General features: G+C 42.5%; 1 protein-coding gene across 1 annotated transcript; it reads left to right on the top strand.

Moving 5' to 3' along the window:
- Nucleotides 1–7: 7 nt before the first annotated feature.
- Nucleotides 8–26,339, top strand: EGLN3 (egl-9 family hypoxia inducible factor 3). Its single transcript, XM_014564812.2, has 5 exons — nt 8–697; nt 20,029–20,148; nt 21,664–21,800; nt 23,697–23,770; nt 24,620–26,339. Exons 1-5 carry the CDS (start codon nt 341–343, stop codon nt 24,649–24,651), a joined length of 720 nt encoding a protein of 239 aa, XP_014420298.1. The 5' UTR covers nt 8–340; the 3' UTR covers nt 24,652–26,339.

The raw sequence follows: 26,339 nt of genomic DNA, 5'->3' as shown, positions 1-26,339 counted from the left end.
TCAGAGGCTGGACCTCATCCTCTCCCCGCCTGGGGCCGCCGCCGCACCAAGGGCGGCTCGGCATCTCCAAAAGGGGCCCCCTCACTCCTCGCTGGGGCAGTCCTGGCGTTGAGTCGTGGAGCCCCGCACAACTCCCGCTGGCCCCTGAACGGGATCCCCTCCTCCCCAGAGTTGCGAGCAACTTTCCCCTCTCCCTGGCGCCCCGGTGGCTCGGGGACCGTGGCCGCCGCAGGTAGCTGAACCCCGGGCCAAGTTCCGCGCGCCTCGGCTGAGCGCGCGCGCAGGTCGCTCCCTCTCCGGGTGCACACTGGGGGTCCCCGAGCTCGGCTCTGCGGGCGAGATGCCCCTGGGACACATCATGAGGCTGGATCTGGAGAAAATCGCCCTGGAGTACATCGTGCCCTGTCTGCACGAGGTCGGCTTCTGCTACCTGGACAACTTCCTGGGCGAGGTGGTGGGCGACTGCGTCCTGGAGCGCGTCAAGCAGCTGCACTGCAATGGGGCCTTGCGGGACGGCCAGCTGGCGGGGCCCCGCGCCGGCGTCTCCAAGCGGCACCTGCGGGGCGACCAGATCACGTGGATCGGGGGCAACGAGGAAGGCTGCGAGGCTATCAGCTTTCTCCTGTCCCTCATCGACCGACTGGTCCTGTACTGCGGGAGCCGGCTGGGCAAATACTACGTCAAAGAAAGGTCCAAGGTAGGACGCACGCGGGCGCCCCGCCGCTGCAGCAGCCCGTGGGGACCGGGGACGTGCGCAGTCGGTTGTCTTTCGCCTTGGCAGGGCTGCAATTGAACTTTAGTTTTTAACCATGAAACAAGAAGTCCGCCTGGTCCCCACCCTTCTCACCCCCCGCCACGTTTGGACAGGTTTTTAGAAGCATAATGTATGGTCGAGACACACATGAACGCATGATCTTAAATGTCTACTTTAAAATCACTTAATCTTGCCCTTCAGCCCTTCATTGTGTTGAGAGGGGATTCCAACAAAAGCACTCTTAAGGACTTCTAGAGATAGTTGTGATTTCACAGTGAGGCATTTGGTTTGTGGAGTTTGGCAAGCATGGGAAGCTTGACCTGTGAAAGAGTAAAGCTCTCCTTAGCTTTTGAGAGCTGCCCTTGGCTTGTTGCACCTAGGACATTATTAGATCATCTACTTATGTGAAAATTCTCTCCTGGTGCTGAGCCCCAGCCACCACTAACCTTTCCTAACTACCAATTGCTGGGGAAATCCACTCAGAACAACTAGTTAAGTGATCAGGAGAGTGTGGTCAGGCACCTCTGGAAAGAAACCATGTTTTTGTTCCCATAGCCAGAAGTCATTCCCTGGGTGGTCATTTATCTTGGAAACATTTACAGGTAGATTGGCAGAAATATGGGAACATGGAGTACCATGATACTGGTGCATGTATATTACGTTGGGGTAGTCCAGCTACTCAGTCTTTTGTATAAATGATGATCCAGCCAGTTTTCCAGGGCAGTTCTGAGAGTGAGCTGTACCTCTTTTATTGTGGACTGGGCAAGGGGCACTCAGGACTGTAGAAAACTTTTAACACAGTGAGGCAAGACATACTACCATGAGAAGGAAGGTGAAAATCCACCTGCATACCATTCTATAGCACTATATGTATTTCTCAATATAAGATTGATCCTGTGATAAAACACACCACTGTCGTCTCATTTGTCCCATAAGCTGAGAGGAACACTCTTAACAAAGGGCAAGAGTTGACTGCTGGAAATGTGTAGAAATGAAGGGGTTGGGTTGGACGAGTGGAGTAGAGGAGAAATAGATTGCTGTATACCTTTCAACTAGGAGGACATGGTTAGAATATCTGAAAACATTCTTATTAATAGGATGCAAGTAAAGAAAATCTTAACAGAAATTGCTGCTTCCTAAATTTTATTTTGATTAGGGGAAAATTCAGTTAGCTGGATTCTGTAGAAGATTAATGGTAAAGTGCTTCTTGACTCTTGTTCCATCATTTTGGTAATGGAGTAGAAAGCCATTTTTGTCTTGATTAGTTTTGTTTTTGTACTAAATGACCACGACTTTCGGGTTGGGGGGAAGGGGAATGCTAGCCTCAGTATTGTAGAGATGCCTGTACCTTCAACCTTGAACACAAATGGCTTCTGATCAGTTTTTTAAAGTTTCTTTTGAATTTAGGTGTTAGGAATTTTGCCCCCAGCATTCTAGGAACATAATCTGCTCTGAGGGAGATCACAATTAAGTGATAGAAAGAGATCATAAACATACTTGAAAGTTAGGTTTTTTGGTTTTTTGTTGTTTTAGCTTTGACTTAATGGACAGTGGTAGGGTTTTAGGCTAGAATTTAACTCCACAAATTGAATGAAAAGCACTATATACATCTGGGAAAGGGGGAAAAAAAGATCTCCAGATAGGATCCTTCAATTATGGTTTAGCTTCTGGGTAGAACAAATAACTTTTCAGTTAACCCTTTCAGAAAATGACTGAACTGGAAGGAGAAAATTCATCTTTTGTCCGCTTAAGGAGCATGTGCCCATATCTTAATTTCCAGCTTTCCTTTTCGCCGTTTGCACAAAGCTTTTTATTTCTGCCCTTTAGAAAAATCACCTCTAGACTAGGATATTCTCTGGCCATCTAGAACCAAATGTAAATAAACCAAGCTTGAGCAAACAATTCTTACACTCAAACAAATTTTTTCTAAATGAAGAAGTCTCTTTTTTAAGTATAATCCTTCGTAATGTCTTCTGGCCCTGGGTCTCTTACTTGAAGTTCATTATTAAAACATTGTAGAAACATATTACATGTCTAAATGACTTATGTTAGTTCCTCCTTAGTTTAACCTTATTTACTTCTCTTCCCTCAACTGAGTGCCCTACTCTGTGCTGCTTCCCAGAGGAGTGATACGGACCCAGTTTACTGCTGCATCCTTCAAGCAGGTTTCAGTAAAAACTAAACTTTTAAAAGGCAGAAGTTGTACCTTTATTTTAAAAATTTATTTGTAACTTATTATGGAAATTTTCAAACATATATAAATGTAGAGTGGCTAGTATAATGAGTTCCCATCACCCATTTTAAACAATTGCCAGTATATACGTTTACATATTTTAGACCAGTTGTTTTTTAGGTACTTTATAATTTCTTGGTGCTCTGCTTATCAGTGCTTAAATTCTAATCACTTTTTCCCCTGAACTTTTAAAGGTCATTGGGTAATGCAATCATGCCCTTTATCTCAATGAAACAATAGTAGAGGCATTGGAAATAAAATAGGAATATATACTGGGCCTAAAGCTGAAATTGTGGAAACATATAGAAAGAAATATTGAAGGGTTCCCCTCCCTGCCACAGAAGTTGTTACTGAGCAGAGTTTATCTACCTCTGCTTTGTTGGAGAAAAATCCAAGGGTGCTGAAGACTCTCTGGGGAAGTCGTTTCTATGATATACAGCTGTATGGTGCCCCCTAACTTCAAGCCTGATCATTGCTTTCAGGCTATCAAAAGCTTTCTTATCTTACTCCCTTTTGGAGAATTTAGACCATATCCAAGATAAATATTGGCCATCATTTGCTCCTTTTGCTTTGGCTGCCTGGATCTTGGAAATGGCTTTTTTCCAGAGAACGTGTAATTTACAGAACTCAAAGTCCTGCTTGAAGCATTTCACTGTGGACTCACTGGTTAGTAACTCTAATAATAACTACCTTTTAATGAGCGAGTTGCTCTGTCTGGCACTGTGCTAAGCACTTTTTCAGACACTATCTGTCTGACTTAGTCTTCAGAACCGTAATCTTCGGCAAATTGAGTGATTAAATCATTTTCATAAAGTAAGCAGTAAATGCCGTCTGTCGTAGGGATTGGGGCTTAGACTTGGGGTTCCTAACCTCGTGGCTATAGGTGAGTTTCTAAGTTTTCCCTAAGTGTAAAATGAGAGATCATACCTTAAAGCTTTTGTGGGGAAGGAGCATGAAATAAGATAACGTACATGAAATTCTTAGCAGAATTCAGAGCCTTCATAAATGGTTTAAGGGGAGATTTGGGATTCTAACCCAGCTCTGCCTGACCCCAGAGTTTGTGTTCTGGACTGTCAGGCTCCTCCTTGCCCTCCTTTCATTGATTCAGCAGATGTTCACTCACTGCGGGGTGCTGTGCAGGGAGTGGGAACACAAAGGTGGACAGGCAGAACCCCTGCCTCCGAGAGCTTACATTCACATATACTTTTGAATTGAAGGATCCTCTAATTCACACTTGATTAATTCTCAAGCTTAAAAAAGACAAAAGACAAAACCTAAACCTTGAAGTGGATCGGTTAAGAACATTTGAAGAAGAAAATGGAGTGCTGTGCTAGTGTTTTTCTAGTGTTATTCGCAGAAAGAATGTTTGTTAACCAGGTTGGTGGTTAGGATCCCCCCTGGAGCAGCTCTGGCTGATGGGGTTATGGGCTGGTTCTGTGAATCAACAGGTCAGTCCTCCCCTGGAAGCAACACAAAGAAATGATGAAACAGCAGTAAGTCTGGGTAACAGACAGTGTGTTACAAAGTGGTGGGTTTGTGCCTTTGCTGTTAGAGCAGTAACAGTTTGGGCCCCTCCTCCTGTGATGTCAGGAATATTCCTTACTTGGTGGAATCTATCATGGTTGCCAACTACTTTGAGCAAACCTGGGATAATGCATTTCGAAGATCAGGATCTCTCTCAGGACTCAAGTGTCGGAAATGCGGTTGGGGTTCCCAGAAGACTGGAGCCGTGAGCTAGGAACCAGTGAGTCCTTAACATCCAGGACAGCTGGTGTGTCAGTCCTTTCTCTGGTGCTCTGTGGCCTCCACCTGTGCTTCTCTGCTTGTCCTCTTTATGTCTTCCCACTCTTGCTGCCTTTCCGTGCACCAGGCTCAGGATGGCTGCCCCACAGTGGCCCATCTCAGCCTCAGTTTGAGTTCAACAGAGACTTGATTAACGTTCTAGAATCCCTGTTTTCATTCCCTGGGGGAAAGTATGATGGTCTCTCCATGGCTCAGGGGACCTATAAGCCTTGGGTGGGGGTAACCACCCAAGGGGGGGGCATATATCACAAATACGATTGCCAAGGCCCATGGGAGGTGTAGTTCTCAGAGCACAGGATTTGAAGACTAGACATCATAAATGGTGTCTCTGCAATTAAAATCTTAAAAATTTATCTGTGAATGACGTATTTTAGGGGGAGGAGGCACTGAGTTTGAAGCACTGGAACATCCTGCTATAAGGATGTGAGGACTCTTATGAAAGGTTTTGTATTTAAAAGTAACTTAACTCTTGGAGAAAGGAAATATATCCAAGGAAATAATTTACGGAATACAGCCTCAGAGACAGTGAAGCACGTGTCTCCATTAGGTGAGTTTTCAGAGTGTTTTTGGTCTGTTTTGTTGAATGATGCTTGGGAACAAAGGAAAGAAGGTATGTATGTGTGTTTATAATTTCTCTTGCTCAATTTTGGGCCACTGGCCGCTCCACCATAACTCTGTCTGCTTGCAGTGAAGCGGGAAATCAGGGGGTATCAATTTAATTTATTCATTCACATGTCTTACACTGCGGTAGACCTGTACATGGGTGGGATAAAGGAGGTGTAAAGTGATTATAACAGCACTTAAAGAAATAGGCTGGAAGTTGAGTGGTATGAAATAGTCATCAACTTTGCTTTCTCTTTTTCTTGATAAATAGTCCACTTTTACACTGACTGGTCATTTTTGTTTCTCTTCTTTGGGCTTTCTCCAGTTTCTCTATTTACTTAACATGAAGTGACCAAAATAAGTGACCAAAATTATAAGGATTTTAATAATAGAGGTTTTTAGAGCTGGAGAAGTATCAGAAATCACTTTTGTCCAATTCCTCCTCATTCAGCAGTTAGGTAATTTTTATATTTGGAGTGATGAGGTTTTGCATAGGCCCTTGGGTAGGTCTTGGGCCTCAGCAAAGATTCTTTAATAGAGAGGAGCTACCCTGGCTGGGGTTCTTCATCTGTCAGGTAGACTGGGAGACAGGGTTGGTAGTTTAAATCAGTTGCATCAGTGTTTTATTTGGGATTTTCTTTTTTTTAAGGAAAAAAGAGTTGCTCTACTTTATTAAATATTTTTAACTCAAGAAAACTAGGGCTAGGATGTAACCTGTTAAAATCAATCATGTTCTTTAATTTACCACGACAATCTTAAAACAGTTGTTTATCTCATTTGTCCATCTGGCTCTTTGTTTGAAGAAGTTAGAATCTGTTCACTGTTTTCAGAATTTTATATGTAGAAAATAAGCATTAAACTTCAGATGGCCAGTGATTTATAATTTTTAAGTACAATTCTGACTTAAAATTGGTAAGCATCCTGAGGTGGAATTATGTAGCCTATCCGTGCATTCGACTTCCGGGTGTTGGGAATTATTTCTCTTTCTGACCTTACTCAGCTCAAGCAAAATTTGTAAATTCTTCCCCAGTTCCCGGCTCTGGCTAGAAATTTTTCAGATTGTGTAAACAACAAGCAGCCTTGCACATTACAACTCCATTCTTAAGACGCACCGTGTATGGGAGACACCTCTGATGTGCCAAAAGTTGGGGATGGAGTTTAACCCATAATGAGCAGAGCTTATCTTAGAAACATCTCCAAGCATCCTGGCACTTAAGGATAAAGCTCAGAGGGCACCTCGCCTGTGGGCCATATTTGCTGAGTTTGGCACGACCTCCGCTCTTGACTCACCTTTGTGGCCTCGGGTAAATCCAATGACAGTTTGACCTGTGTTTCCTGACCACCAAGGGGCAGCTCGCAGGTTAGCACTATGGAGAAGGTTACTAATGCTTCATTCATTGTTATAGCTACAGACTTGATAATTCCTTTGTAGCAGCATTTTGTGGCTGTTAACTAATGTTGCTCTAAGAAATGGGTGTCCTTTTTCTCTAGTGTTTGTCAAATGCACATGTTCTGACAGTAATGATAGTTCAGATGTATTCTGCTGGGCAGCTGCCAGGAGTGCCCAGTGGGTAGCTGAATCCAGAGACACTGGAATTGTAAATTCAACAGACAAATCATTTTATGATGCCAGACTGAGGAATTCGGCTTTGGCAGATTGCCAGGAGCCGTTGATTTGGCTCAGGTTCAGAGCTCTGAGTCTGTTTGCCAAGCAAGATTAGTTAGCTTGGTTCATCCTACATAGAATTTGTATCCCATTTCCCTTGATGATTTCAATCTTAATCCAGTAGGGCTCTTACCTTAATTCTGTATCTTCTTTTGATATTGATTTGTGGGTGAGTCTATATTCTTGTTTTTGGTGAGCTGGGAGTGACTGAGTGTTGTTTTCATCCCCTGCCCCAACCCATTCCCAGCCTTACAGATGCATGGGTTTGCAGTTGTGTAATGCAGGCTTTCAGATCTTGTGTTGGATTCATTTGATACCTACGCACCGAGTGTCCTTCGTGTTCATTACAATGTTAATACCTCCTTAAGTCAAACCAATTTTTTTTAATTTTAATTTTTTATTCTTATACAATTTTTAAAGGTGATTTTCCATTTACAGTTACTACAAAAATGGCTATATTCCCGGTGTTGTACATTACATCTTTGAGCCTATCTTACACCCAGTAGTTTGTACCTCCCGTTCTCCCACTCCTATATTGCTCCCTACCCCGCCTCCACTGGTAACCACTAATTTGTTCTCTACATCTGTGAGTCTGCTTCTAAACGTTTTTTTCCTGTTGTTCCTATGTTGTATTTTTTAGAATCCAGATAAAACTGATATCATACATTTTTTGTCTTTCTCTTGCTGACTTACTGCACTTAGCATAATGCCCTCCAAGTCCATCCATGTCGCTGCGAATTGCAAAATTTCATTCTTTTTATGGCTGAGCAGTATATATACACCACATTTTCTTTATCCATGGATCTGCTGATGGACACTTGGGTTGCTTCTGTGCCTTGGTGATTGTAAATAATGCTGCTGTGACTATTGGGTGCATGTATCTTTTTGAATTAGTGTTTTTTGTTTTTTTCGTACATACCTAGGAGTGGAATTGCTGGGTCATATGGTAGTTCTCTTTTCAGTCAAACCAATTTTTGATTCTTTAGGAGATGCAATGATCAATGTTTCTCAAGTTCTGGAGTGAATGTGCCTATCTCATATTAACTATTATTTCTCCTTCCAAAATGAAGCCAAAATATTATGCTATAAAAATAAATACAAAGATTCAAAGAATATGATAGTAGTCTTCATTATTTGCCAGTGGGGAGAAGACAAATTGAAAAACTCAGTCCCAGGTGTCAGCGACATCTGTTTTTGGTTCTGTTAGGGGAACCTGAAGTTGTTTTGCAGTATTCAGGATAGTACTCTAATTTTTTAGCATTGTTCGGAGATGTATAGTTATAAAGGGTCTGAATACTTTTGGGAGCTTGCTCTGTTTTCTCCAGACACCTAAAACAGATTCTGTCTGTGCCCCTCCCTCCATGTCCCCTCCCACTTCTTCTCATCTGTCTAGTCAGACCTGAGGGACTATTACTCAGAAATCTCCATACCCCACACAACGTTGGTGGTGAGTTGCTGTCTTTTTTTTTTCCCCAATGTCTTCTTTCCTATATATATTGTTTTGCAGGTTAATTTGATTGGAGTAAATAAACTAAACTTTTAAATATTGAAGTTTCAGGCAGGAACATGCACTGTTGTTGGTCAAAATTTGGCTATTTTGTGTGTTTTGGCTTTTGAGGGGTTTTTTTAGGTTCACTGTGGAACCTCAAGTTTTTTTGTTTTTTTTTTTTAACTAAATTGTGTTTCTCTTTCATAGTAGAAATCCTTGAGGAAGGAAGGAAGTATTTTCAAGATACTTGAACCATAAATCACCTACCTGCTTTTGGTTCCTGTTCTTCCTGTAATCCATTTTTGTGCTTCTGTCAGATTGTAAGTAAAATAAAACCCAGTGCTAATCACACAGTCTCCGTGCTTTAAAAATCCACCAGATCCACTGTGCTCTCTCCCCATTGTCCACTGTACATGCTGTGAACTCCATGTGCCATTTACGGCTTTCCACGTCTGACCCTATCTGACCTTTCTACAGTTAATCTCCCACTGACCACCTTCCTTCCCTCCAAATCCCTGAAGTGCTAGAAACTGATTTGCCTGGCAAACTCAGCTTCCCCATTGTCTTCTCCTCAAAATCCATTTTAGTGCCTTCTCCATGTAGTTCCCTTCTGCTCCCTGGAGCACTGTGGGTGGCTCAGCCCAGGCCGCCCCGGGACATTTCTTTGGCTGCTCACCCTGCCCCCCATTTGCTTATAAATTCTTTGAAGACAGAGACTATTAAGCTTGATATATACTTTTAGTGCCTCTAACAGTCCTGTACTGTTGACTTAAATTCATCTTTAAAAGGAATGTCGATTTTAAAGATGTCAGGGTGTCAAAAAAGCTATAAATATTTTGTTAGGCGGGAAAAAAAAAAAAAGGAAAGAAAGCTTTTACAACTTGATCCCTAATTTGATGCTAAAGGATTTAGCTACTTTATTACATTAACAGGCTATGAGAGACCATCTCAAAGGAGGAACTTTGGCTTTGTAAATAAATCCCTCAGTTCTGAAATTCTGTGCTCGGCCCTAGAAAGTACTGAGTCACACTTGGATCCTGGCAGATCTTACTTACAGATCTCAGAGAAGCCAGCACTGCAAGGCTGGAACCCTGGCTTCTGGTCCTTGCTCAGCCCCTGGCAGGCAGCATCTCAGGACCTCAATTTCCACTTCTTTAGGAACGAGGTTGATTTTCATGTTTGCATTTTTACTTAATCAGTGCCTTCTACTTAGCACTGGGATAGACATTTCATTGCACTGTGATCTTGGGCGTGTCAGTTCTCTGTGCTTCACTTTCCTCATCTATAACATGGGTACAATAATAAATAATCTACCTCTGGGATTATAAGGAACTAAATGAAAATTGAGACTAAAATTTCATCTGATAGAGCAAATAGGTGCTTTCAGTGCCTCTGACTGGACTCCAGAAGAAGAGAGCTGACTCTACCAAGAGTCACACCCCGGCGCTGACATGGCAGTAATCCTCCGCAGTGTTACACAGTTGCAGTTGGAATGTTTCCTGCCAGCTTCAGGAATCAAAGCTGGTGCCAGAAACTGCCCTACAGGAATTCCTCTCACTTCCTTGCTCTTCTACCTACCACTTCCTCTTCCCCAAATTAACTAGTGCAGCTGACTAGTTCTAATTCCCCTTTACCTATTACCATTTAGGGGAAGGCATTGAAACTCTTGGTTTTGCCACCAAATAGCCATGGAGTCTCAAAGTGTGGTCGTTGGACCAGTCACATCAGCATCACCTGGAAACTTGTGGAAGATGCATATTCTTGCACTTCTCCCCAAACCTCGTGAATCAGAAACTTACAAGTCCTGCAGGCAATTCTCATACTTGCCAAAATTTGAGAACCACCGAGTAAAATTGAAACGAGGAGGCTAAATAGGGATGGTGCTAGATCGTCCCACAGTTTCTCCCTTAGTGAGAAAATCAGTGTTCAGTTGATCAGATCTGAGCTTATTCATTGTGAAAACAAAAATGCAAGTGTTTTGGTTCATTTGGGAAATTTCTGAGAAAAACATTAACATGTTAAGTACACACAACACACAATTTTTCTATAATTTCTACCAATAAAGTTTAATTTTCTAGAATTGGAGCAGACTTTGGAAATGATTCTCTCCTGCTGTGTCAAATGGAGGGAACAAAATCTTTGTTGATGTCTGAGGAGCATCACTGACCTACCTGTATCCTACAGCCCAGCAAGGAGTGTGAGCTGAAGGCACCAGGGAGAATGAAAAAGAACTGTATTGATTTTGGAGGAACACAAAGTGGAAAAGAGTGCCTTGTGAGCCGATGATTCTCTCTGTATTGTGCATCTATTATGCTCTGACTGAACACCACACAGAAGTCTAAGGTGGTTCCGACGCCTGAGGGAGGACCCAGAGGGCTGAGGTGTGGGACTCTGGGAAGGAAAGTTGACAGATGAACCCAATTGGACTGAAATCAAAGGTGTGACTAGGCAGAGGTCAGAGAGTAGCTGCCACTTGCCTTTTCCTACTTCTGCATGGGCAGCTTTGATATCCCAGTTAAGGGTTTCAGTCTGTATTCAGTAAGCCACGAGAATCATCTGAGCATCCTTTGTTGTGTTATCTTGGAGTTGGAGGAAGACAATTTCACTTACGGTCACTCTGGAAATAATCATTCATAGTCACTCTGGAAATAGCTGCACCTGTTTTCAGTGAACAACTTTCCCGTGATATTTTAGAAGCAGTATTTAGTGGTGGAAAGTCCACACTTAGTTCTGTAATGCCCCATATGTTAGATTTTGTCTCTCTCAGTGTCTTCATTTGTAAAATGGGGCTTATCTTGGGGCCCCATCTTGGAGGGACATGGGACAACTTGCTTAGTAATCGGTGCCCCCAGACTCAAGCCAGACACTCCTTTGTTTCTAGTCCCCTTGCTGCTCCTCAGAAGAGTTTAGATGTTTCTCTCAGAAGAGCCTTTTACTTCCCAGCTGTCTGAGAGGTCTTCTGCATCTCACACCTCCTGTAAGCTAGTCTGTTTGGTCTGTGTCCAGTATATTCTAATTAAAGTGATTTTAGAAAGCTCTGTACCCAGTGAACTCTAATTAACGTGGTAGTAGTAAAGATGTCTCCTGCATAAGCATTGCACCTGAGGAAGGAAAATTTGCCTCCTCCCTGGGAGGCCTTTGAGTTTACCAGGTGCCCCTCCTCGTCTTCCCAAGGGAAGTACACTTTTGTATTTCCTTTAAAGTTTTTTCTTATTTGATCATTTGCCTCCTGACTTTGGAAAAGCCTGAAAACCTTGGCTGGAGTTGACCTGAGCTAAAAGGAAAGGTCCTGGAGAGGCTGATTTTCTTCCACAGACACCGGTCGGGAAAGAGCAGCCTGGGGATAAAACACGGGCTGATCGTTGACCAGTTGCATCCAATGCAGATATGGGGCTACAGAGGTTAGAGTGGGATTGAGCTTGTCCTGCAGGGGGAATAACCGTCAAAGACAACTTGGACAAGTGTTCTGCTGTGGAACTGAGTCATCTTCCTTTGCTCTTGGCTTTTGGTGAAATGTAACTCCCCCACCCTGACCCCACCTCACCCCACTGCCTTGGAGCTTTGTTTCACACTTAATACCAAGCACACTCATTTTTCATAATTTTTTTTGCATTTTATGATTTTCTATCGTTATGGAAAGGGTGAGAGAGAGTCCAATACTTCAAGTAGATCTGAAGATCTTAGTTCTCTCAAAAAGAAAGTGACTTGGTTAATGTTAGACATTAGATAAGCTATGCTGGTAAAGCATGCCCTGATCATTAAGGCTTTACTCTCTGCAGCTGAACTAACTGAATTCGGAGAGGCAAGTTATCTCACTCCTGTGTCTCCGTTTCCTCATCTGTAAAATGGAGATGATAATTGTCCCTGTCTCATGGGGCTGTTATGAATATTGAATGAATGAATATTGTGAAACACATAGGACAGCACCAGGCACGTACAAATGTTTGTTCAGTAAATAAATGTGCCTCCTGAGTTTCGTGAGTTCTAGTTCTGACTAGCTGGGTGTCATTTCTTTTGTTTAGCAGATAGAGTTTTGCAAGCGCAGAAATCCAAATGTGAATGTAAGATCTGGTTTCCTAGAAAGTTCTTTAACTTAACTTTTTCCAACACAGTTACAGTGTCCCAAGTTAAGATTCTTAAAATTCACTGGGAATTACACATCAAGCATTTCCTGATTTCTCTTGAGAACATGGTTTCAGGCATTTTTCTTGATCTGTTTTGACTGGAACTATATATTTTTGCATATTATGCATTAGTACAATCTTGTCTTACCAATTGTATTTAACGTATCACGAATTCCCTCAAGTATTTTAGGATCCATTCCAGATGAGAATTTAAAGACCACCGTAGTTACAACTCTGAACATCCTGCAGTCACAAACGTTCTTTTCTCCCTTCCACCCAGAGCCTTTCGAGAGCTCCTTGTAAAGTTGTGTTTTTCTGACAAGGCTGTTTCTCACATCAAAGGAAGTTAAATGTTGCGAGTCCCTACCCCCATATTGCCTTAAGGATTACTCATGAATTTGTTTTTCCATAGGAATAAGATAACTTCTTGGTCCATATGATAACTTCCAGGGTTATGACTTCTACTGAAAACTTGTGGGCAGTGTGACTCATGCCAGATGCCTTAACCTGGAAGTGAGAAAATGTGTGTAAAGCACCACCCAGAAGTGCCACCTGGCTGCATGGGTCTTCAAGAAATGGCAACTGTTACGATTTGGTAAAAGGTATTCCTTAACTCAGGCCCTGGCAGACTTTTGCAGATTTCATGATTGCAACGAAGTCCTTACTGAGAACTTTGCTCTGGGGCGGGGCAGGGGTGGGGTGCGGGGGCGGGGGCGTGGGGGGGTGATGGGGGAGGGCTCTCCTGTACTGGTTCCCTCTGCAGGCTGCCGGGCTGTGCTCGGGTGTGGGCTGGCTGCCACCCTCACGCAGCGCACGTAGCCCTGTCACTCAGCCGTCACCCCGCTGGCCTGGAGCCAGGCCTCCGCGGGAAGGGCCGCCTTCCCAAACCCAGCCTGTATTGCTGCGAGACGATGTTCCCGGGCCTGTTTACTGTGCTTAATTGCAGGGCTTGAATCCCCTCCAAGGAGAGGAATTAAGCACAATTCAGAAAGGAATGACAATAGTCTCTTAAATTCTTGGCTTGTGAGAGTTTCAGTGGCTTCTGGGGAAGGGTGAGGCAGTCACTCAAGTTCAGGGTGATTCACTCAAGTTCATGCACAAAGTGCAGGATCCCCTGGAATAGAATCTAGATCTAGTACAGTTAGAGGCTGCAGGCCCAGAGCCGTCTGTAATCTGCAGGCTTTTGAGTGTCTGTGTGTGTGCGCGCTTTTCTCAGGGTGGGGTGGGAGCCCAGCTCTTTAATGTAAGAATCTCAAGGAGCTATTATCACTGAGCTAAGAGAACTGAGTATACGGTTCCAGAGTCTTGGTAGTTGTTGATGGTTGGTTAAATGACCCCAAAGCTAGGACTAAGTTCATAGTAAAGAGGGACCACTGATGAAGAGGCCTGCCTGAGGATAGGGTTTCAAATGAGTATGGTAAATGCCCTGCCCTTCTAGGCTCTGTGCTCTTGCCTGACCTGCAGGAGCCTGCAGGCCCACTTCAGCAGAGCAACTGAAAGTTGCTGATAACTTTGATTTTTCATTTTCAGAATTACTGAAGCTTTGTAACAGAATTCGGGTATGGGGGCCTAATGGGTATGGTTCTAAATTGGAGGGAAGGTTAAATGTAGCAGAGTTCTGGGTACCTGGGTTCAGGGAGAGGAATTTTTAGTGTGGATTTAGGGCAAACAAGGAAGGCAGAAGTAGTTCTCAGTGTAGAAACAGAATCGAAGGGATATTTTAGTGACTAACTTGGGGTTTGTTGAGAGGATTACTTACCTGATGGATGTTGACTGTCCGAATTGTACAGTCACATGCTGAAACTTTGGGAACCTGGTAGCTGGACACGCATGTAGTTACAAACCAAAAGCATATTTCCCAGTTCTCCTTCATTTTGTTACATCAGTCTTTAACTAGGGCACTAGTAGGAAGGAAGTAACTAGACTTGCTCTTAACTAACAAGTTAGATAACAAGCAAGATATGCCAAGATAACTAGTGATAACATTTTCTGCTTTTTTCTCTAAAGTGCCTACGTTATTGCCAACTAATTTCTTTATGCCAACCTAGATGGAGTTTGGGTTTTTTGGTGGGTTTTTTGGGAGGGAGGATTGGGTTCATTTATTTATTTATTTTAAGGGAGGTACTAGGGATTGAACACAGGATCTAATGCATACTAAGCCCGTGCTCTACCACTGAGCCATACCCTCCCCCTCCTAGAAGAAGTTAGAATATTCTAAAGCACTTTTTATGCTTATGAGCTATTCATCATCACATTGAGAGGTAGCTTATTTTTCTGTAAGGGGCTGGCAGCAATGCGAATTTTGTTTAGTGACATTTTCTTGAAACTCTTGGCGAAAGCTTTGTGTCGTTGCAATTATGTTATAAAGATACCTTGTGAATATTGTACTGTAGGAATTTAATTTCAGTGATTTAGGTAATATAAGTCAGACTCATTTCTGGCCAGAAATTTTCAGCTGTTATATTCTCTACTCTGGTGACTTGCTTGGCTGTTTTCCTGTGCTAAACAAGGTGCCTCGTGGTCTTGTGTATTTCTTCTCAGGTCCTGACACATCTAATTTTCTATGTAGTTAGTGTCTTAACGGTGAAGAGAGGAAGAATCCTGGGTCCCCATTGCGATCTCCAGAGCAGACGTGGGGGAGGGACTTGAGGGGAGGGCAGTTTGGCAGAGGCCCGTGCACTGTGGATGGCACTGAAGGATGAAGGGTGCAGCTGAGCCTGGTAAAGAGAGGTGGGGAAGGTGCCTGCTTGTAGCTCGGGAAGTATCACAGAGTGAATTGATCTCCTTAGGAGAACCTCAGACAGTGATCTCAAAATACAGCCTGGTGTGTTTTTGTGTGTGTGTGTTGGGGGGCGGGGGCTGATTTTAAAATTGGGATAAAAAATATTCAGGAGAGTTTATCATACAGTTGTGGTTTAGGTACTCTCCTAAAATCTGAAGATTTTGTAACACTGGCCCCTCATCACAAAGGATAGCAAATTCCCTTGTTGTAGGCAGCACAGTACATACTCCAGACTTCTGACCATGTACATCCCTGATTGACTTCAATTATTTATGTTACTTGCAATTGCCAAAGGCTGTTTGAGTTTGCCAGTCCTGGATTTGAATTTACAAAGCTCTTAGATAGAACTGGATTCCTGACGGGGAAGACATTCCGAAGCCCTATTGAGGGGAAGACCAGCATGTACATCACCAACTTTAAAAACAGCTAACGTTAGGCAGCACTTAGTGTGTGCCAGGCCTTGTGCTAAGCATTTCACATGGATTATCCCCTTCAATCCTCATACACCTATTTTACAGATGAGAAAACTGAGATGTGAAGAGGTTAAGTACCAGTTATTCTGTATTTAGGTTGCATTTTATTCAGCTTATCCTCTGCTAGGGACCATTCACAATTCAAAATGAATCCTTACCAGGATTGGCTGGTATTTCTGCTTAGCAATGAGAGGGGTCTAGCATTTGGCAGTGGATCAAAGTACCAGTTTCAAGGTCACTCAGCCTGGTAGCTTTGAAGTTATGCTATTCTTGACAAGTTTTTAAAAATGGATTCATATTGATTGTAGATTTTGCCAATAAAATGAGACTTGATTACTGTCTTAATTTGCTGAGTTAAAATTTGTGTAAAATGCCACTCTAACTTGTTTAAGAACAAGTCACACTGGTGAGTCTGACTCTGAAGTCATGAGCCATCGCTCATATGTTCCTGTGAAAATCTATGTTGTTGATTGTTATTAAAGAAGTAAAGATTCTGAGTGGAGGCTGGGATGAGCCAGATGTACCCCCTTCCCAACTGCGGGTCTAAAAGGACCATCGTTGCTGGATGGACAGTGGAGGTCGCTGGTGCCAGTTTTTTGAAGTGGTTTATATGTGTGGTCAAGCTGTGGTTGGTTTCGAATGAAGAGTGTTATATTGAGGCACAGGGATGGGAATTCTGGACTTTCCTTTTTCAACTTTAAATTTGTGATTGGTGAGATACGGTTGCTTATGAAGCCAACTCAATAGTAACTCTTAACAGAAACATTGTTTTCTTTTCCACCTGAGGCATTTGAGGAGCAGATTTTGTTACTTGAGTTTGGCTGTTAAAGTTCTGTAAGTCTGTGTACGTATTCGAAGAATCCTTACACATTTTCTGCCTGTCTATGGCCGCCTAGGTATCCAGAGTACATATCTCTGGTCTTGAGCCAGTCTCTGAGCCTGGGAGGGGTTCACCTCTCCACTCATCTGCTTTTGCTGCAGAGCCATGGAGAGGCATCTGGAGATGGTGAGGGGTGGTCCACGGTGGGGTCAGAGAAAGAAATGATAAATGCATAAAGGGATATGTGGATTTATCTGCACATCCAAGAATAGGACTATGGGACTAAATTGTGTGTGCTCTTGCAGGTCATACTAACACGTTATTAAACTTGTATAAATTTCAGATACAAATCCAGTCAGGAAGTTTTGGCAAATAAGTCTGCAATAAACAAGACTTCCTCCTGATGGGTGTCAGTACTACTGCTTGGCCTGTTTGTCACATAATTGAAGTACCCTGGCTCTGTTCTTATTGTTCTGAAGCACTCTCCTCCTTTATACACTAAATCCCTTCCTGGGCTTGATGAGGTTTGGATGGCAGCTCCATTGAACTGATCGGTTTCCGGAGTTTGTTTCTGCCCCGTGCACGATTTGGCACAGAGACGTGTGACTTGTTATTGAAATCAGCCTTGCTTCTCAGTGCGTCCTTTGCCTCCTTGTTTTAGGCTGTGTCAAAGACCAACAAATATTGGGAATATGCCCAAGTCAAGGCCCATCTCCTGTGGCTCTTGTCCAGAAAGCACTGACAAAATTGGCCTAAGTAGTTTCGACTGGCCCACTGAGGCCCACAGCGATTTCCCTCCATTGTCTGGAACTTGATGCTCTGGTTTCAGGAACCAGGAGAGAGGGCGAAGATTCACTCTGGCCAGAAGAATTCTCTCTGTTTCTCTCCCTTAAGCAATCAGAGACTTTGCTGACACTTAGGAGTTTTGTCCTAATAATAAGTCCCTTGGAATGTGCTAGCTCCTCCTCTATGTGTGTGTTTTATAGATGTAGCAGTTCATAAAGAATGTACTTTTGTGAGTTTGTATCTTTTTTTCAGTATTGAATCTAAGCTGAGTCCTGAGGCAGATAAACACTTCCTAATGCCCTGAAGACCTCTGAAGTTTCTTCTGGGGCTAATGCTTAGATAGAGTCTTAGATCTTGGACCGTCAGAGGCCAGGGAACCCAAGCCCTTCTTTACAGAAAAGAAACCAAGCAGGATCACATGATTAGTTGCAGAGTGAATTAGATGGCAGACATCCAGACCACTGACCTTTTCCTAAGAGTAGAACTGTTTAAGACTATAAGATTATGTAGCCTTGATGGAGTGCTTTTTTCTTCTTTTCAGGGCTTTATAGGAGGGAGAGGCTGAGATGGTAGGGAATCCAGCCTATAATTGTTTGTGGCTTAAGTGACTTTCATTATTGGCTCAGTGGTGGCTCTTATAATCCTAAGAGCTGCTTCCAGGGATGGGTAATTCCCTAGTCATTACAGGTGACTTCATTTATCTCTTCTTCCCCAGCTAGGCTCAACATTTCTGTCTGCTGCCAGTCACCTTTCCCCAAGCTAGCCTTTGCTTGGTGGTACCGTCATTTGTTAAATCTTGATTGCAGTAGCCTCAGAAGTCCACCTCTGAAGGACGTTCAAGCTAACAGCCTAACTTCAGCTCTAAGATGACATTGCATTGACATATTAGATGTGCAAGGGCAGGTTATGGGGATTGCTAGCTGCATGGGGATATACAGTTTGAGAGACATGGTGATTTAAGCCTAAGATCATTGTAAAGCCAAGTTACCATTCAGCTGTACTTTTGTTCTATGCAATGCATGTGAAGCCTTTAGATTACATGCCCGGTTCATGTCGTCATGCCACCACTGGGAGTGACTTGGCACCCATGGCATTGAAGCTGTGCATTAGTTTGGGCTCTACCTGACTGATTATTTTACCAGTGAAACAACCTTGCCATTTATGAGGGAAAATGTGAACTGGATTGCTACATATATGTTTCTTTTGAGGAGAGAAGAGGCGGAGGTAATTATGTTCATTTATTTATTTTAATGGAGGTACTGGGGATTGAACCCAGGACCTCGTGCATGCTAACCACACACTCTACCACTGAGCTATACCCTCCCTCCTGCTACATATACGTTTGAAGATATGCTTTGGAAATGACAGAAATCTCTACTGAGCTAGGTAGAAAGTAAACTTATTCTTTAGAGGAAAGAGCCATTTGCTAATCATACATTTATTTATCAAATTTAAACAGATACCTTCCGTGTGTCAGGAACTGTTCTAGGCACTAAGAATATATCAGCAAACAAAATAGGAAAAAATATCCCTTCTCACATCTTATGTTGCCAATATCTTCCCTGCATGTGTCTCATCCTTATAAAGATATTTTAGAAATAAGGCAGTGTTCTGTGAAAAGAACTGGCTTTTTACACTTTGCCTATTTTTTTTCCTATCCCTTGCTATAAATTTTCCAGGAAACAATTAGAGGTTTGTTACCCTCTTCATAGTAATTCCCTAATAGTAATTTTCAGTAGGATTTTTAGTATGGCTTTCTGCTTTATTTCTCCAGCTGGTCAATACAGGTAGTGCTTGGGCAAACAAAGAGAACTTCAGGTTATCACCTGATTTGATAATTGTCAGTAGGAAGAAGATAAGCATAAAAAACATTAAGATGTGTCTCTGGCTTTTTCTAGAACTGGATCTGACTGTTGTCTGTGTGAACAGCTTGGGGCACAGCTTCCAATTGACCTTTCCTTTCTGTCCTAAGCATTTTTTTTTTTTTTTTTTTTTTTGAGCAAGGCTAACCTTTTTCTTCTTCGTGATTGGTTCCTGTCTCTTTGTAAATGCAGGTATCTTTAGCCATTGATTAAAGACAGTAAGTGATTCAGTGACTGAGGGGCACTTGTTTTTAATAAGGCGTAGTCCCTTAACTCCAAACCTAATGATGTTGATTTTGTGGGTCTAGAGTGGGATGCCAGAACCTGCTTTTTCAAAAAGAAGGATTGCAGAAAGGCCAGGCGTCCTAATGCCGGTATCAATACTGTCTAAGATGTCCTAGGGCTGTGGGAGTGCTGTTGAACTGCCTTCCACTGGGCTGAGCCGTAAGGTGTGACTTGGCTGTTAACCCCATATGCTGAAGAGTCCAAATGTATACACTGTGCATGCACCTAAGAAGCCAGTGGCCACATGTGTCACACAGCACCCGAGAGAGGCTCCCTTACTCAGCTGGTCCCCGGTGGGAGAAGCCTGTCTCAGCTTCATTAACCAGCTTCCTTGGGATTTCTCCACAGGCGATGGTGGCTTGCTACCCAGGAAATGGAACAGGTTACGTTCGACACGTAGACAACCCCAATGGTGACGGCCGCTGCATCACCTGCATCTACTACCTGAACAAGAATTGGGATGCCAAGGTACTTGGAGTAATGGGAGAAGAGTGGGCGGTTAGAAACTACAGGGAAAAAATTCAGATGACTTAGAGGGGAGTTTGGAGTTCATAATTCCCATTCATGACTCTTTTCTATTGCATATTTTCCTTTTTCCCTCCTATGGTATTAGTACTGAAGTTGATGAGATGAAAATAATAGAAAGTTAATTTGATGAGAGGGTAGGTGGGGTCATTATTAGGTTCTGGGAGGGATAGTTGGTGAAGAGAAGGTATTTTTTTTATTTAGAAATGGGGATTCAGTTTTTTTCTAGTCTAATCCAGAGCTGATATGACTCTCAGTGCAGAATAAGATATATACTTTTCCCTGCCAGCAGCAACATTGAGAGAATTTCACAAAAATAGAACCGTAGGATATAAAACCATCCTCAAGCGAGGTTTCCCACAAAGTCCCTTTCTCAGAGTAACGTCTCATTAGTGGCCTCTTGCCATAGTTTACTGTGGTTTGTGAATGCCAAAGGCTTTGTGGCTTATTTTTGTATTTTTGAACGTATGGGCAGAGATATGAAGTCTGGTTCCACGCTTACAAACATTTGTCTGGAATTTGTGTGATTTTGGAAAGTTAAGGATGATTTAGAAGTCTGAGAAGTTGGAGAACTTTTTAAGCTTATTTGGCTTTTGAACCTTCTGCATCTCCATTTCCTTTTCATTAGGGCAGATACTGGCTGTCATAAAGCAAAAATATTTTATCTGAGGTCAGAAAAACTAAACCTGGGAAACCAATGAATCAGCGACAAGGCTTGTGTCTGCTCCCTATTTGGGTAACATGATTGGAATATATCCCTTAGTTGTCCTCGAAAATCTTGAAAGGTGGCATCATAGGAAGGGAGTAAAGTCAGATAAATAACAATAAATCACAAAGTGTAAATCATTTAGCAAATATTTGAGTGCCTGCGGGTGCCAGGCATTGCACTGAGGGGAATCATGGATGGGTAAGGCCTTGATATGGTTATTCTAGTAGTACAGATTGGGTGTACATATAAAAAAATAAGGTAATTCAAGGAAGAGAGTGATACATGTCATAAAAGATACAGAGTCTATGAGTTCAGAAAAAAGAGCATGTAACTTCCAACTGATGAGGTCACAAAGGAGCCAGGGGAGTTCAAAAGAAAGCTGTAAATTCTAATTGAAGGGGAGGTTGTGAGCTGTTAATATTAGACTGAGCCACATGGAATTGCTGCAGGAGGGGTGTAGGTCAAAACAGTCAAATACGGGCAATTTGGCATGATTTGACCTCCCAGGACTCCATTTTTGTATCCATGGGCCTTGTTATTGTGGGAGTGGGAAGACTTCATTTGGTACGAGGTGAATAAGGAGATACGTCTAGCCAAGTCTGAAATAAAATTTTGTACAAAGTGTGAGGTAAAAATCGGGGAGTAGTATATGCTTGGAGTCAGGGGTGGAAGATGGCTTGGCTGAAATATCATTGTTACTTAACTGTGTGCGAGGCCAGGAAATAATCTGCCTTCTTTGCGGCCCTCAGCTACATGGCGGGGTCCTGCGGATATTTCCAGAAGGGAAGTCGTTCATAGCGGATGTGGAGCCCATTTTTGACAGACTCTTGTTCTTCTGGTCAGACCGCAGGAACCCCCATGAAGTCCAGCCTTCCTATGCGACCAGGTAACAGCCGGGGCCACAGTTCCTTTTGAGAAACTTCCTGTACAAACCCCAGTTCCCAGAGACTTCTCTAAACTTGTGATGTATGCATATGAGGGACCAACCACCCCTCAAAGGTGATAGCAAACCTGTTTGAAGTCAATAAAAATTAAAGGAGAAACTTTGGATTCTTTAGTACACAAAACCTAACACTAGTCTGAACTGTTAACAAATCCGTTATCCGTGTAGGTGAGCATCTTGGATTCCAAATTCCTCAGAGTGTTTTTCTCTTCTCTCCTTATTTCTCCGCCCCCTCCTTAAAAAAACCTAATGTTGAACTACCTCTAGAGATTGTTGGCTTGTCACATAGCAGGAATTCTGTCTAGTTAACTCTGGATGAGTTTATGAGATGCTAGTTGCAAGCAAAGAAAGAACCTTGAGAAAAGAAAGAGAAATTTATTCAGACTTCTTCCTTTTTACCCTTTCCTTAGCTTAAAATTAGTTTGGGCTCGCTTGTATCCATCATGTCCCAACAATTGGATTTTTAAAACTTTTTTTAAGACCATGCATGGGAAGATTTTTAGAGCAACTGAACAACTTAATATTGTTTAATATTAATCTAGAAACTTTTTTTTCAATTGGTGGGGGCAGGGATTAAGTTTCTTTTTTTATTTATTTAATGGGAGTACTGGGGGTTGAACCGAGGACTGTGTGCTTGCTAATCACACACTCTCTCTATCACTGAGCTCCCCCCAACCTAGAAACTCTTGATATAATCTTAATTTCTGATTCTGCTTCTCATTTGCCTTTATTTTATGGCCGAAGCTGTAAACTAGGTAGTATTGGAGCTCTGTGGGGTGCAGGTGGAATTGGGAATAGCAGTTGGGGTCAGGGAGGAGAGAGTTTGGGTAGAAGGATAATGACCAAACCTTAACAAGCATAATTAAATTAAAATCACAGATGTAAAGTGCTTAAGGTCTACGTGTCCCCCCTCCAGAAATCACAGATCTGAGCCCGGTACAGAGTTGCATATGAAATGTCAGATTGGGATGTGCCCTAGGTGAGCGGGTAACTAATTCTACCCTCAAAGCCTGCTTGTGGCTTGTTTAATGGGGTAAGTCATTGGACGCTCATTTGAGAAGAATTCCTTTATTATTCCCCAGTTCCTCCATGACCAGAGTCACAGGGGAAACATTAGCAAATGTTGACGGGAAGCCCTTGGAAAAAAATCAAGTGTTATAGAAATTCCAGTAGCTAATAATAATTAGAAAATGAAACTTTTGGAAAAGTCATGCAAGAAGTGACTCCCGTTACAGCCTATCCCGCAGATGGGATAAAGCAAATGAACGGGGTGCAGTAGAGAGCTTGAGGGCAAGCAGTATTCCATTTCCTCTTTGCCTCAGGGTCCACAGCTAAAGGGAAAAAGCCAAGAGCTTTGAATGGCCTGTCATTTGCTAAGTTATTCTCCAAAGCTTCACTCGGATGTCGCCTCTTCCTCTCTGCATGCTCTCCACCGACTCAGGTCCCTCAGTCTTTAGCAGAATGACTCCCTTCGAGTCCTTTTCATGTAGCTCATCCTGCCCTGTTAGAGCATTTGTTAAATCGCCTTTCTCCCCTGCTGGAGCCAGATGGAGTTCCTTGAGAAAGAGGCTGATGTATTCACACGACCATTTGAATTCCCATCGCCCAGGATAATGCCTGGCGCATACTTGGAATTCCTCACGTGTTTTATTAAATTTAAATAGACTTGCAACCAGAGAAGTTTATTTTAAATTAAAATTGGGGTGGACTTCTGGTAATAGGAAAAAGTTTTAATGTTGGCTTTACAAATGACAGTGATGTGAAATTTATAGTGAAGTGTTTTGTATTTTCTGGGAGTATTTTAAGGTCTCTTTTCTAATATCTGTTTATCTTTCACAGATACGCCATGACTGTTTGGTACTTTGATGCTGAAGAAAGGGCTGAAGCCAAAAAGAAATTCAGGAATTTAACTAGTATGTGTTCGATAATTTTCTGTGACTGTTTGATCATGTTAGTTCTTGACTTTTATTTAAGACCTCTTTATATATTCTAATACACTCTGTTTAGTCTCAGCTGTGGCTTAGCTTCACCCGTATCGACATTTTGACCAGCTTAAATTCTGGAACCCTGGCCTTAGCTCTATAAAAGTAAGGCCATCCCCTGTGAATGCCCTCAGCTTGTGTGACAGTTTATAATAGATGGGAAATAGTTCACTTTTTATCATTAATGTTTGTCCATCAAACATAACATTAAATTTTTGCCTATGATTTTGGCACAATACAAAGGAAATACAGTGAAAACCAACCTATCATGGTTCCTTTATTATATTGGTACAGGACTGTGACTCTCAGTATAAAAAGTGGGCTCATGTAATATAAACTGAATATAACTTAATGCCATTCCTGTCCCCTCCAAGCGGTATCGCAAGGCAGCATTGCCTAAAATATGTTGCATTGAAACACAAGTGAGTTTGCGAGAAGGTAAATTCCTGGCCCCTCATGTGAGGGAAATGTTACATCCTGTATCCCTCCCTTGAAGAATCACAGTGCTCACGGGCATAATAATCAAGAAAAATTAGTCTAAGAAACCCTACAGTAAAGACGTATGTAACATTGCCTAACCCATGACCCATCTGGACTGTATACCCAGCAAACACCAAAGAAAACACATTTTGCCAAAGCCCTGTCAGGAGGCGCTGTGCTTAACTTTGATCTGTAAGATGACAAGTATTTATTGGAGGCCCTGGGGGTGACATTTGTGACATTAAACTCATCAGATCTGGCTCCTTACCCTCTTCACTTTCTTTTCTGTCCCCAAACCAGGGAAAACTGAACCTGCCCTCACTGAGGACTGACCTTGCTCTGAAATCCGCTGGCCTCGTTCATTTTAGTAACAGTTCCTGAATTCTCTTTAAGAGTTGAGATCCAAAGAAGGCTTCTTCTTCAGCGACTTGGTGACAAGAACCCCCCCTTACTGCTTGCATCATTCACACCCCTGTCTTGCGTATGGTACTTTGTGTTTTCTTGCCAAGACTGCATCCACCTTCAGACACTCTTTTTGCCAAATGAACTCATTTGCTAACTCCAGAAATACCTGCAGATGACCTAGCTGGCCAGCAGTCTAATTGATAGATTTGGTAATCCTGGCTGTCAAAGCAAGATCCTGGAAGCGCGGGGCAAGGGAATGCATCTTACTTGCACTTTATGTACACTTCCTGATTCGAAAGGAGGAGGTTTGCAAAGAAATAAAATGGTGGCAGATGCCACAGAGAGGTATCACTGCAGCCTTAACAGCAGGAAACGGAAATTTGTGTCATGGGAATAATTTCAAGATGTTCTTAATCCAGGGCTGCCGGGTTTCTGGAGAATTATTACAACCTAATGACACTATTACCTCTAGAAAGGGCTGCTTAGCCCTTTTATACGTGCAGTCATCCATTTGTAAGTATCCTGTGGGTGGACACTCCTTTTTCCTGGTCCTGCAGCCTGGACTTTCTGCCTCTTTCCCATTTTGCTGAAAATACAATTTTCTGATGAAAGATGGCAGCACCATTTATTTCCTATGTTCGTTTCTTACTTGGAGAACCTAAGTCCTCTGAGGCAGAAACTAGACACTCATTGCTTTGTTGCTTTGTTGAAATGAAATTTGAATTTAAAGCAGAAGAGGAAAAAAATCTTCCTGGTAGTTTAGAACCAACCACCTCTGATACTGGTGTCAAAAGACCCGGTCTACCTATGCACGATGCGCCGGTGCGTCTTGAATAATTTGAGTTTGGAGATGGAGTTGGAGATGTGGCCATTCCTATTTTTTCAGTTTTCATTTTTACTGAGCTCACCCATCTTCTTTAAGAAAATAAGAAAATAACAACAACAACAAAAATTGGGTACTGTATTTTAAAAAGGAAATGGAAATAAAACAAAAAATCCTGAAAAGCTGCCTGGGTTCTTCCACATTTTCTGTCCCCAGTAGCCCTTTTTCGACAGACTTGACTCTCCAGATCCACTGTGGTTGGCACTGTGGCCACAATCCTGGAATTTGCTAGAACCGTGGTAAGCGCAGATTCCACTGCCTCAAGAACCCTGTACTGAGCTCCAATTCTATGAAAGTTACTCTTCCTAGTTTTCAGTTCCATTTTCATATTTTTAAAATCCCTGTAATTTCTTGCTTGAAAATCCCATGAACATTAAGGGGCCAGAAGTATTTTGTCACTTACAGATTCACAGACTTTCCAAGAAAGAAGCATATTTTTTGGTGTGTCTGGTTTTGAAAAATTTCCAAATAAGGCTTGTCTTCATTCTCACGACTGCTCTATGTTATTTTTTTTTCTATAGAACTCATCACCTTCTAACTTACTATATAAATTTCTTATTTATTATGTTGTCTTATATCCTTCCTGTAGAATGTAAGCACAATGGAGACAGGGATTTTTGTATGTTTTTCATCAATGGAATGTATTCTCAGCACCTAAAATAGTGCCTGGCACATAGTATGGGCTCAGTAAATACTGGCTGAATAAACTCACTCTCCTGCCTTGGCGTTTCA

This window comes from Camelus ferus, chromosome 6 (assembly GCF_009834535.1).
Source record: "Camelus ferus isolate YT-003-E chromosome 6, BCGSAC_Cfer_1.0, whole genome shotgun sequence".
NCBI lineage: Eukaryota > Metazoa > Chordata > Mammalia > Artiodactyla > Camelidae > Camelus > Camelus ferus.
This window is presented reverse-complemented; position numbering and strand designations above follow the sequence as displayed.

Coding starts and splice junctions, on each gene's coding strand:
- EGLN3 (XM_014564812.2), top strand. CDS start 341: ATGCCCCTGGGACACATCATGAGGCTGGATCTGGAGAAAATCGCCCTG. Junction 698..20,028: donor ACGTCAAAGAAAGGTCCAAG/GTAGGACGCACG, acceptor ATTTCTCCACAG/GCGATGGTGGCTTGCTACCC. Junction 23,771..24,619: donor GAAATTCAGGAATTTAACTA/GTATGTGTTCGA, acceptor TCCCCAAACCAG/GGAAAACTGAACCTGCCCTC.